Here is a 12,871-nt window from a genome sequence, read left to right on the forward strand (position 1 = left end):
GTAACATTTATTTTTATGGAACTTATAGACCAGGTCAATACTGCTGGATTCAAACTAACTGTATAAAACACATTTTATTTATTGTGACATCGTCAAAATGCCAAACTGCAATTTTTAATCATATTACTAATTTTTTAATTTAAAATATATGCTCTCCACCTCAAATTAGTAGTGTTGTGCCCCTGTATATAATACTTTTCCTGTTAGCAATAGAGTTCTGCCTGTCATTATCTAACTCCTTTTGGGGGAAAATGTTTTGAATTGAAAAAACATGACTTCCAGTTTTCATTAAAAGTTTGTATATAGTTAATTGGAAACTCCTGTCCCTAAGCTTACTATATCTAGTGTTGACATTCATGTATCTAACTCTGTTCTCAAGATTACAGGAAGACAGACAGTGGGAATTTATAGGTTTACAATTTTTCAAATTGCATCACAACAATTACAAAATTATTTTAGAAATTAAAAAAAAATCCTACACAATTATAAGTTTTAAAAGTAAATACAAATATATTTAATTAAATAAATACCTTAAATTACAATAAATCTCAAAATTCAGTGAAATAAATCTATGCTCAAAAGCATTAATTTATTGCTTTTAAATAAACAGCAATTTTTTTTAAAAACTTGATATTAATTCTTCTTCTGAACTTGTGTTGATTGTACATTATATCACTATAGATTTTACACTTATTTTCAGTTTACCTACAATTTAAATAGTATGATGATCATATTTTAAGTTTTTTTAATCATTTTGAAATTTGCCACAACTTATCAAACTATTTTAATTAGTTTCACAGTGACAGATTAATTATTATTAATGAAATATAAGAATTCCTTTTTCAAAATCATGGCTTTATGGACAAAACTTTTACATTGAAATTACCATATAACATTTTATATATTATTTTTTTAAATTATCAAATTACTGAGCTTCCTCCCAATTCAAAATTTTGTTCAGTAAAACTGCTCTTTAAACATTGAAAACAGCAGTAATTCCTTAGAAAGTACATTTAATAACATTAAATATTTATTAATCATATTTTATACATATACTCACTATACTGCATATATTCTTTTAAAAAGGGCAGGATATACTTGGGTATCTGACATTCTATACTATCATATAGATGAATAGTAATCACTAAGCACACAAATAGTTTAAAAATTATCATCATGCAATTCTGTTTAAGCAAAACTGTCACATACTATAATTACAAAACTATAGAAAATAAAAAGTTATTATAAATTACTTAAATTATCAGTACAATATTTTCAATAAAAATCTTTCTTCTTAATACAGGTATACCTAGCCTTACATCGGTAATTGGTTCCAGGAGAGGCGACGTAAGTCTAATTCACTTGTCTACAAATCTAGTTGTCACTAGGCTAAACCATAAATTACCATTTCCGGTTCTGTATTTTATTTATTAATGCATTTTTTAATAATATATGGTTAATAAGGATCTATTTTAAGCTTACAAATAAATTTTAGTTTTTAATATAGTACAGAAAAAAATAATTTAAATTTACAAATGCATATACTGTAAATACAGTAAATGTATTTATTTTAATATGATTTTATATGCTTTAAACGCTTTTCTAGTGATATTACGACTTCAATATTTGTGGCGGACAGGCATAAAATTGAATAAAATGACGTATAATCGGGAACGACGTAACTCGAAACGACGTAAGTCGAGGTATACCTGTATTCTTATTTAAGGTTTAAATTTTTATATGTACTTTAAAATCTTTAAAGGTTCAATAAAAAAAAATTAACCATTTATACTTAGTATACTCAAATGGATTGAAACTTCTCCATTCATCATCTGAAAGTAACTGCCAAAGCATGTAAGCATATGTAAGATTTTCTCAAATGTACAGTACATATCTATCTAATGAGAAGTCTCCTAAAAATACATTTCAAAAGAAAAGTGAACTCCGAGATACTTCAATGTTAACTTTATTCACTGCTACATAATTAAAAAAGAATATTTAGTATATGTATATAATTCGTCTCTGTAATCCAAAAATTTTTTCGGTAGACAGACTCACAATTTTTGGATTACAGAGACGAATTATATACATAGTAACATACAGCAGTCCAGTTATATAGTATATAATATTTAGTATAATTGAAACATACTGATCATTTAGGCTATATCCTATTTTCAATAAATTTTTCATTTCCCCTAAACTAATTTACCTAATTGTTCGACTATTCCCAGGCACTCCCACTTAGTCCTCTTTATAATAGAATACTTTTAATGTTTACAGTTCTAGATTTTCACATATTTTTGTACACTTATCAATAGATAAGTTTATATATCAAACAAAATTGTCACATTGTAAAATGCATATGTCAAATAATTCTTTTAAGCTAATTGATCTGACTCATGTTCGCAGCTGTAAAAATTCAATTTTTTGATTATCTGAGGGTCAAATGTGATTGTAAAAACCCAAAAACTCACATTTGCAATGCATTTATAACAATAATTCTACTTCTTATGAATATCTTTATATTTAATAGAATTATGACAATTGAAAACAAACTAATGTTGTCATTTTAAAATAATTTTTGAAGACAATCCATTTAAAATATGAAACTGATAGTATTCCAAAATGCATTTGCTAAGCTTAATAGTCTGAAAATTTTAAAAATTATTCTTCTTCCATAAATAAAACAAAACTACTCTATATATGAAGCATGCAATGCTATAACATTGTAAATGCCATTTTTTTCTAAATACATTTTATTGAAGATATAACATTTAAACTGCCAGAGTGCAAGTCACATGACTTTTGGCATGTAAAATGTTATGGCTTATATTTACATCATTTTGATATTCCAGAGAATTTGTAACCCAGTGAATTTTTTACCATTTTATTGTAAAATTGAAATGAATTCATTCATTAGAAAAAATATTTTTTACTTCTCCTGAAAATTGTTTTGGCATTTACAACATTATGGCATTGCATGCTTCATATGTTGGCATTGTTATTTAATTTCAATATTAAACTTTAATTTTAAAGTTTTTTTTATTATTATTTAGGAAATAGCATTTGAAATTTTGTGTCATTGATTAATATGAAATTATTTTCAAAAGAGAAAAATCACAAAACAGAAATAGCTGGATATAAACATAACCAGACTATGTATTAACAAGGTCAGGTTAAATTATCTTTTTTTTACAAATTATTGATATAATGGTAAAATTACTCCTACTTATTAATAGTTATTATATATAAAATATAGCGTTTTTATTATTATTCAATATATTTTATTATAGCAAAATTAAACTTCTCATATTTTCAAGCTTAACTGCAAATCTTCAGGCATTGGTAAGAATAGTTCTTTCAAACAAATGTTACATAGTTTAAGTTATTCAGATTACACAGATATTGTTTTAGGTTTTTCTTTGTTAAAATATTTAATATCTGGTTGGATTATAACATCCATGATATTTCTTCATGTAGTTTATTAAAAAATGAATAAAACATGAATTTTTTTTAGTTATTGTATATGCTAATTTATCATACTGAAACAAGATACAAAGTATTTGCATATGATAAATTATTAATATTTATAAATTTTCTTACAGAAATAGCTCTCATGAATTATTAATAATATTTGCAAACAGCATTTTTAGAAATTTTAAGACAACTGGTAATGAAACAAGTATTAAATGACTCATACAAATAAAATTACTATATCTATTAAAATATGATTTATCAGTCTTATGTCTGATTAGTCAATAGATTCCTCAGATTAGGATGTAATAGTTTAGATTTTTTCAATACATTTCAATTTATTGATAATTGACAATTTTAATTATTATATATATTCCAGTTTATTATTTTAAATTATATATTCCAACTTATGTATTTTTCAAATTATAAAAAAATAACATCTTGTTTAAATATTTATTTTTAGTGTTTATTTTTATTCCTGAAAGTTGTAACGTCTGTTTAATTTTTTGAGTTATCTTTGTTAAAACAAATTGTGTGGGAAAAACTGTCTTCATTCCTTTTTTTCCCCATGACATTTTGGTGAAGGCACCAGGTAACAATAAGAATCTCTCTGTATACAGATGGGACAGTTGTGGAATTAATATGAACTAACCATCAACAGTAACAGTTAATCCTGGAATTTGAACCATTGTCAGCTTTTCAGCATTCATACCAATCTAATCCAAGTACGAATAAAATGTCTACTGTTTATTGAAACAAGTCAAAAATGGCTGGATGAGTACAAGCAAATGGAATAGGAATAGGAAGGAAAGGTAATGCGGCTGTCCTCACAGATAAATAGCCACAGTGAAGGGAGAACGGAGGGAAGGCAGAGTGTCTAGAGGAGAGGGGAAGGGAGAAAGAGGAAAGAGAAGATATCATAAGCACTTGCCAGGGTCTGTTGATAGGGACCAATTGAAAAAATACAGGCAGTACAAGTTATACAGTGTAAAAGTAAACATAAACAACCATGGTTTTACAAAGAAACTCATAGGTAATACAGAGACAAATTTATTATTATTTACAATGTAATATCCCGAAGTACAAATAAAAATACAAGAGAAATGTGGACGATTACATACAGGAGACCAAGTCATGATAGATTGCGCATACATAGTACAGAGAACAATGCCTTCCAGCAATAGGTAATCTGATTGATGACTGCCCAACCACTAGAGTACACAACAAAATGGACAGAAAGAGCGATAAAGGTAGCCACTCCCGGTGGGCGGGTTGAGGCTAACAGCGTCCTAAGAAGAGATGCCTTCTGGTGATGCAGCTTTTTAGTCCTGACTATTAGTGGGTGTTGTCACTTAGTTTCTCGTGAGCCTTTCTGGTGAATTCTACAAATGCCATGTAGATATTCTTTCATAATGTTTTCAGGTAAGTAAGGCCATGCAACTCCCTCGCTGATTGAAGTGGAGATGAGGTGGTTCCGAGTGTGGAAGAACCATGCACAGTCAAATTATGTGTAGAGGATCCTCAGTGGAGACATTATCGCAAGGGCAGGTCCATCCCCTTGTTTAAGAAATCTAGCAAAGTAGGATCTGAAACACCCATGCCCAGTTAAAAAACTGGATGGAATTAAAGTCCAGAGTGAAGCGTTGGGGAAGCTTAATATTTTGCAGAAACTGGTGGGTAAGCCTACCCTTATTGTTATGTCCACTGCCAGATATCATGGATGATGATGATGATTTGGTGATAGACCCAGGAAGGTGGAATATGGTCATAGGAGATTTTCCCTTTATCAGTGGCTGCCTTCTTTGCCAGAAGGTCAATCCTGTCATTTCCTGGGTTTATGATATGAGATCGACTTGCTTTAACCAAATAACCAGAGTGCTTATGTTCAATAACTGCAAACGTTTTCAAAGTTGCAGATCTCCTGTCATATATTCAACCTGGTGTGCGAAGTTTAGTTTTCTGGGTTGTCGCTGTAACCTTGTATCCAGCAAAACCTTAGATGAGTGTGGGTAGCTATCTCAGCAATAGCATCAAGGGACTCCCTAATAATAGGGAGGTGCGTTTTTTAGCCTTAATCTAATAGAGGGCAGCTCTACTGTCTGAAACGATGTTGACTTGGCTGGCTTTGTCTAAATTTCTAAATTATGGTGGGTAATGAGATGAAAAGCCTTGAGGATTGCTAAGGACTCTGCCTGGTTGATGCTGCAGTGCGTGGCCAGAGAGAAAATTCCCCGGTAGAAGAAGCCCAAGGCAATCTGCTACCACTATAGCACAACTGACCACAGAGTAGTTCCTCGACCCGTCAGTGTAAATATTGCGTCCCTTTGGGGAGCTTACTCCCCTCAAAGGAGAAGTCCTCAGTAGAAAGCATGGCAGGATGGTTGGAATGATGGTTAAGCATTCGGTCGATGCTGTTATCTCTAAGGTTGTCCCACACCTCCCAAAGGGGAGAGGAAGATCATTGAGGAGGATGGAATTATTTTCCATCCCAGGGAGATGAGCCCTGAAGAGGTGGAACCTCCAGTATATACCCCTGCTGATGTGGTCAACAGGGGTAAGCCTGGCAAGATGTAATCCTATAGCCCTTAGCAATTGCAAGTGCAGCTTGCCGTTGGATAGATAAAAGCTTTCGTCTTGTGTGGACCCTGGTGATCACCCTCCCCCAGACCTCACACCCATAGGTGATCATGGGAGCAATAGCACAGGTATAAAGGATCTTGGTAACCTTAGAATTGAGACCCCAGGTGTTACATGAAATGGAGTGGAGGGCATGCACAAAGTTAACTGCCTTTCCATAAATGTAGTGGATATGTGGAGTCCAGTTAAATTTGTTATCAAGAATAATCCCAAGGTACTTTATCATATGGTCACAGTTGATACAGGGTCCCCATGATCTTTATCATGGGGTTTTTGATAAGGGGATTCTTCTTAGGGAAGACAATGAAGTTGTATTTGGCTGGGTTAATTACCAGCTTATTGCACTATATAGTGACAGCTTTTAAAATGTTGTTCATATGGATTTGGAGTACCTCTTGATTGGTATGGGCCATGAGAATAATCATATCATCGGCATACCCCTGTATGGTGGTTTGAAGCTCAGTTGTGGCCACCTTGGACACCTCAAAGATGGTATTATAGAGAATATTCCAGAGCAGGGGGCCAGACTTAGAGCCATGAGGGCACCCCCTGTTGATAGGCATGTGGTAAATCTTTTAGCTATTATGAATAACCATGGCAGTTCTGTTAGAGAGGTAACTTAACAAAAGTCTATATAAGTTGCCAGGGCATTGGTAGGAGTTTAAGTTATACATGATTGCAGGCCACCAGGCATGATCAAATGTCCCCTTAAAGTCGATAGAGACCATCATGGTGTGTTGGTTGTTCTCCTTAGAGTTGTTAATATACTGATAATGTTAAGGAGGGCATCCGTAGTTCCTTTCTTCTTTCAGAAGCCAAACTGAAGGTGGCTGAGATGATTCTGCTGCTCCAGGTAGTGTTCAATCCTCTTTGCCATTAGGGCATCTAGAATTTTGCTGAGGATGGATAAGAGGGAAATGGGCCTGAAATCATTAGGGGAAGATGGGAATGAGTTGGGAAACTTTCCGATCAGTTTGATGGAAACCACCTTCCACATTGTCAGGAAATGCCCAAGGTCCAGGCATATAATGAACAGGACCCAGAACGTGGTAGGAATGGCCCTGAAGTGAAGGCATGTAAAGCCATGAGGCCAGAGATTTGGTCAGGGCCAGGAGCTTTCCTTTTATTAATGTTTTTAAACTCGTTGTCTACCTACCTCATCAAGAATGGAGTATCTTTCTTGGTGTTAAGGGTACGAGCAAATGGACTGAAGAGATGGACTGAAGCTGAACACTATTTTTCCCTATCTGATATTTCTCAATGGTTTAATAACAATAAGGTCCAAATCTGTAACTGGACAGCATTTCAAAGCTGCTTTCATGATGCTTTTGGAGCCAGGCAAGAAAACATGTATATTGTGAACAGGGCTGTGGAGTCGGAGACATGGAGTTTTGATGTTTTAGCTGGAGTTGGAGTCGTCAAAAAATCCGCCGACTCCGACTCCTTTTTACTTCCCAACTTGTTATGTATTAAAATGGAAAAGTATTGGAATCGAGTCAAATTTGACTCTCCAACTTTTTATTTTATATATTTATTTTTGCAAATCTACATGTTTGGAGACCACCGAAACCTCTCAAAAAAGTCAATAAAAGGGGGAAAATTCATGCACATGTGTGTTGGTGTCTAATTTGTTTAATTTCTTTATTTTCTGTTCTGAGATATTAAACAATATCTCAGAATGGGTAAAGTTTAAGAAACGAAATGTGGCATGTAGCCTGCGTATAAAGGGGCATTAATACTATTAAATTTTGGTTCTTAATTAAAGATCGACAGGGTGAAGACATAAAAGTGGTCATGTGTCATATAGCTTAATGAATATTTTACTCATTATTAGTGTTCAAAATTAAAAAAAAAATAAAATAAAATTTGTCTCTACCCTCAAAGTAAGCTTTTTTGTCATTTTATAATATTACAGTAAAACCCATTAGGATGTTCTTGCCTAAGACGTTAGAACGTATAAGGGGACACGATTTAGTTCAACCACTTTGATGCTTAATAACTAACTCCTGTGTTAAACTATCTGACTCTGATCACTCTGACCACAGAAATTATTAGGCTTCAAACAGGGTGAACAAAATCATGCCCCCACATACAGTCTAACATCCACACATATAGAAAAAAACCTCAAATCTTTTGCATATCTCGAAATTTCAAGGTGTCTCGAGTCCGAAAATGTAAAAATTTGGAAGGGGTCATTTTTTGACCGAGCGCTACACTTTCCCTCTGTTATATATAACATCCGGATAAGTAAAAATTATTGAATACATATTTATATATTTCTCAGAGGAGTCTTTTAGCTTTGGAATAAAAAGTTTCTACGTTCTATCTTTATTAGAATTCTATTTATTGAATCTTTTATTCTGAGGTCACGTGATGACATCAGAATTTCCGGGTCTCTTTCGGTAATAAGTCGGCCCCTGATCAGAGTCGGAGTCGGATAGTAAGGAAAAGTCGGAGTTGGTAGATTTTTACGCAACTCCACAGCCCTGGTTGTGAAACAATGTTTAGAACAATTATCCCGAATGAGGATAATGAGTCCTAATATTCAGGACATGCCTGCCCTGTCTCCAAGCTGATCTGAACATGCCTGATAAACTTGAGCATTTGATAAAAGTAGTCGTAGAGGACTTATTTAATATTCGTATTGCCACTGATATTACCATGACAGCTGCTTTTTACTACTACTAATACTAATCATTGAATGGAGGCTAGCAGATACTGCAGGATTAAATTGACCATAAATATTTCAAAATCTCCCAAATGCAACAGTTTTGAATCTAGATGTGAAAAAATGACAAATGCAGTAACAGTAACACTTACACAAGAGACACAAGAGATAATTCAGGAAAAATTAACAGAAATAATGAACAGCGTGTATGGTCAACTGAGCCAATCACGGTAGTCATGGCAATGTTGAAAATGTCTTGTTGAATGGAAATAGACTTAGAGGAAGTGTCTGATAACTAAATCAACAATATTGGAATGAAATACACCAACATTTCAGATTGCATTCCAATCTATTTTCCAGATGGACAGGGTGGACATATTAGATGATATTGTTATAATCAGATGCAAACAAATCAGTCAAGAATGCATACCTCAGTATAGTGTCCAGCTCCTAAACATGTTTACAATTCTCTTAAATATCAACAGACACTGGAGTCAGGGCAATCAGCAACACTTAAAAATAGTGAGTCACTCAATGGAGATCACATTGTCCTAGTGTGCTAATCTCCGACATGTCATCAACCACAATCAAATTTGCTTTCTATTAAATTGTGATCAATGACCTTTGCCCAGTTGCCAGCTGACATAAAACTGAAAGAAGCATCCTTAAGAGGGCTACTTCATCTTGTCAAAATCCTTTACTTCCACCATCATACCTTAGCACTGGGGACATATTTCCATAATGATCGACGCAAATAACAAAACTCTCATGGATATGGGACAATACTTGGAGCATCCAACATCACTTCAGTAATGTTTATATAACTTAGTACAAAGAGTATCAAAGTATCAACTACAACTTGGCCAGTTGTTACAAATGCAAGTAGAATGATGCTATAAGTTCTTCAATAGCTCTACAAGAATCACCAGGATACAAGTTAAATCCCTAACAATCCTTATGGAGCTTTTAGTCTTGAAGCATAGTTGAAATTCTTTAAAAAGAACTATCCACACTTATTATCAAGATTAACTTCTTTAGTTGGAGGGTGAGAAATCACAGTTGCTATTGCAACCCTGCTGTACGAAGCAGAGAGTTGGACAATGAATGCAAATAACAAAAAGAAATTAAAGGCATTTGAAATGTGGATGATTCGAAGAATGCTTAGAGTTCCTTAGAGGGCAAGAACAAATGAAGATATCCTGGCAACCGCAAATCAGAGAAGAACCTTACTAGAGGTAGTAAGGAAAAGAAAAGTGAGTTATCTGGAATATGTACTGTGACACCAAAGCCTACAAAAACTATTTCTGGAGGGAATAATTAAAGGGCAAAGAGGCAGGGGTAGGCCAAGAATGAACTGGTTCAACATCATCAGGAATTGGACATACTTAATGTACAAAGAGTACTCAAGAGAAGCATAAGATAGATATGGTAGCGTAAAATGGTCAACAACGTCCTGACAGGAGAAGACACCTAAAGAAGATTGTGGATTTGTCAGTAATTAATCACAAGATACTTGTCATTTTTGCATACCTGTTTTAATTACTTCATAAGATTATAATATGTGAAAAAGCAAAATCCACCATCAATAAAACCCTCACCAATAGAAACATCAAAGCTGAAAAAAATTTTCCACAAGTTTTTACATTGTGCAATAAATTTTAATATATTTACTTAAAAGTTTTACTTATCTATAGTTAAAATAATAAATACTTTATTAAATTACTTCTTCCTTCAATTTGATTCTATTTATAAAATATATTTACAGAACACTAATTTTATAGAAGTCAAATTATTAATCTAAAACAAATTGTTTCTGCCTATCTAATAGAAATTTGAACATTTGTCCAATAACAGTTTTAATTTGGTTGTTTTTAACCAAGTTTTTTTTATAAAATAAAATTCTAATTCAAGAAAATATTAGAATGATTTTTCAAAGTTGAACATTTGTTTCAAACAAAACAATTCACTTAAAAATGTTTTGCATAAAGCAAATAAATATTTATAAATACAACAACAATCTATTTTTAATAGGACAATCATTGTGACAGTTACAATTTTAGCAATTCTTCTGAATATTCATAATTTTGTAATTATTATCATCTATTATAAATGTCATATCCTCAAAATACTTTATTAAATAATAAGTCATGCAGAAAAATTGACTCATTATTTTACTACACACGAAATTTTAATTTTTTGCTGAATACGATAATAAAATATATCTGAAAATCATTTGAAATATCCGAATTGCATAATCGTCTTTCACAAATTTAATTTCATATAAAAAATTCATTTACATACAATTTTACATCTGCCAATAAATCTATATATTTTTTTAAAATAAAAAGTTTGCTTTATGTAAAAAAATTTAAGTTCTTTTATAAGTTTTTCCATCAGAAAAAAGTAATTATTTTTTAAAACTGTGAAACATTTCACTAATGCTTTTTCTACAGTATTACAATACTTTAAAAAATAGTGAAATAAATAAATGGAAATATGTTTAAAAATTTACTGTTTATTTGAATTTCTTTCTAAGTTAAATCAATTAGGCACTAAAAGAGTTCTACAAGAACTCGAATAGGTTAAAAATTTACTACTCAATTACAAACTTAGTCACGTGACTAACAAATCTGTAATTGCATATTTAATAAGTTACAACAGACTCAAAGCGCGATTACAGAAAAGTATATTAATTAGATCTATCTCTAAATATACTTTACTGAATTAAGAACAGAAATTATTCATAAATTATATAATGGCAAAATCGTAAACAAACAGTCTTCGTATTTTCTGTAGTCTTAGATTAAATTTCGCGTAAAACATTAAACAAAATTTTCGACAATTTTATGCAAATTACATTTACCTTACTGTTTTCCTTTAATTTGTAGGGATATTTGGAGAAATATGTCAATAATCCTCTGACGTCGTCGACAGACACTAATTCCATCCTATTGTCATTTCAATATCCCGCCTTCCGCTACTTAAACTCGATGTAAAACTTTCAATTAGGAGCATCCAGCACACTAATATCCGATTTTTCCATGATTTGCACTGCAAAACCGCCATCGAAATGTGTCACGTGTGGAGCTAAAACGTCCTCTGGTGTTTAAAAATGGCGTTTGAATAATTTTACCGTTCTTAATTAATTTGGATCGACCTCTCCATGTTCGATTGAATTTATTTCTTATGTTAAATAAAATTAATATTTTAACAAAATTATGTAAAAATATATAATTACGTGTTATGGTTTTTCTTGTATCGGCTAGTTGGGCATGAGCTTCTAGGCCAGGCATGGCCAACATACGGCCCGCGGGCTGGATCCGGCCTGTCTAATGAATTTATGTGGCCCGCGATCAATCTTTCAATATTAGGTAGTGCAGTCCGAACAGTTCGATGAAAAATTCTTACGCCTAATGAAAAAATTAAAAAAAAAAATCAACAACTCATTGTGTGTTTAGAGTTAACCCTCCATTACAAATCTCCTAAGTACAGCGTAGAGTGTTGATAAAGCATGATAATGTGAAAATGTATCTGTAATCTTTATCTACAATTCAGTCTCTACGGGGTGACACCACAATGAGATCTCGCACCACCTCAAAATCTTCCTAGGGCAGCTCCCCGTGGAAAAAGTTTTCTTCCCAATCCGGCCCGGGAGCAAAAACTGTTGGCCACCCTTGTTTTAAGCTATATCGCATCCCCCCTTGGTAAAGTGTGACGTAATTGTCATATAATAGTTTGTTGAATGCGTTTATGATGGTCGTTACGCGGTGAATAATGCTTTCCGGGAAGTTTTTTAAGGATAACTGACCCTTATTCGGGCGTTACAGACGTGGAGAAAACTTGGAAAACTCCACGTAGCCAGGACGGACCACCAGTGGCCGAGCGGTCTTCGTTCCCTGAACACTGGGAGTTCTGGTCGTGGGCTCGCGCCTCCCTCGAACGGGCTGGGCACGTGGAGTTTTCCGGGTTTTCTCCACGTCTTTAAGTTCCTTCCAATGCACAGCTGAGCTGGAGATGGTAACGAGTTCCTAGGAATGTTTCTCCAGTTTTGCAAAGCCAAATACTGATCTTGACCTGCTTCTGTTGTCTTTT

The 12,871-nt window shown here is 33.1% G+C and overlaps 1 protein-coding gene across 1 annotated transcript in view; it reads right to left on the minus strand.

Moving 5' to 3' along the window:
- The window catches only part of LOC111621344 (myotubularin-related protein 14-like), a 56,999-nt gene extending 45,132 nt beyond the window's left edge, over positions 1-11,867 (minus strand). The window contains exon 1 of the mRNA XM_023363441.1: positions 11,643-11,867. Within this exon, the coding sequence (XP_023219209.1) occupies positions 11,643-11,726 (84 nt within the window). The 5' untranslated portion in view covers positions 11,727-11,867. The remainder of the gene's footprint in view (positions 1-11,642) is intronic.
- Positions 11,868-12,871: the final 1,004 nt, after the last annotated feature.

Source organism: Centruroides sculpturatus, unplaced genomic scaffold (genome assembly GCF_000671375.1).
Source record: "Centruroides sculpturatus isolate CEXI.00-Female unplaced genomic scaffold, Cexi_2.0 scaffold98, whole genome shotgun sequence".
In the NCBI taxonomy this organism is placed as follows: Eukaryota; Metazoa; Arthropoda; class Arachnida; order Scorpiones; family Buthidae; genus Centruroides; species Centruroides sculpturatus.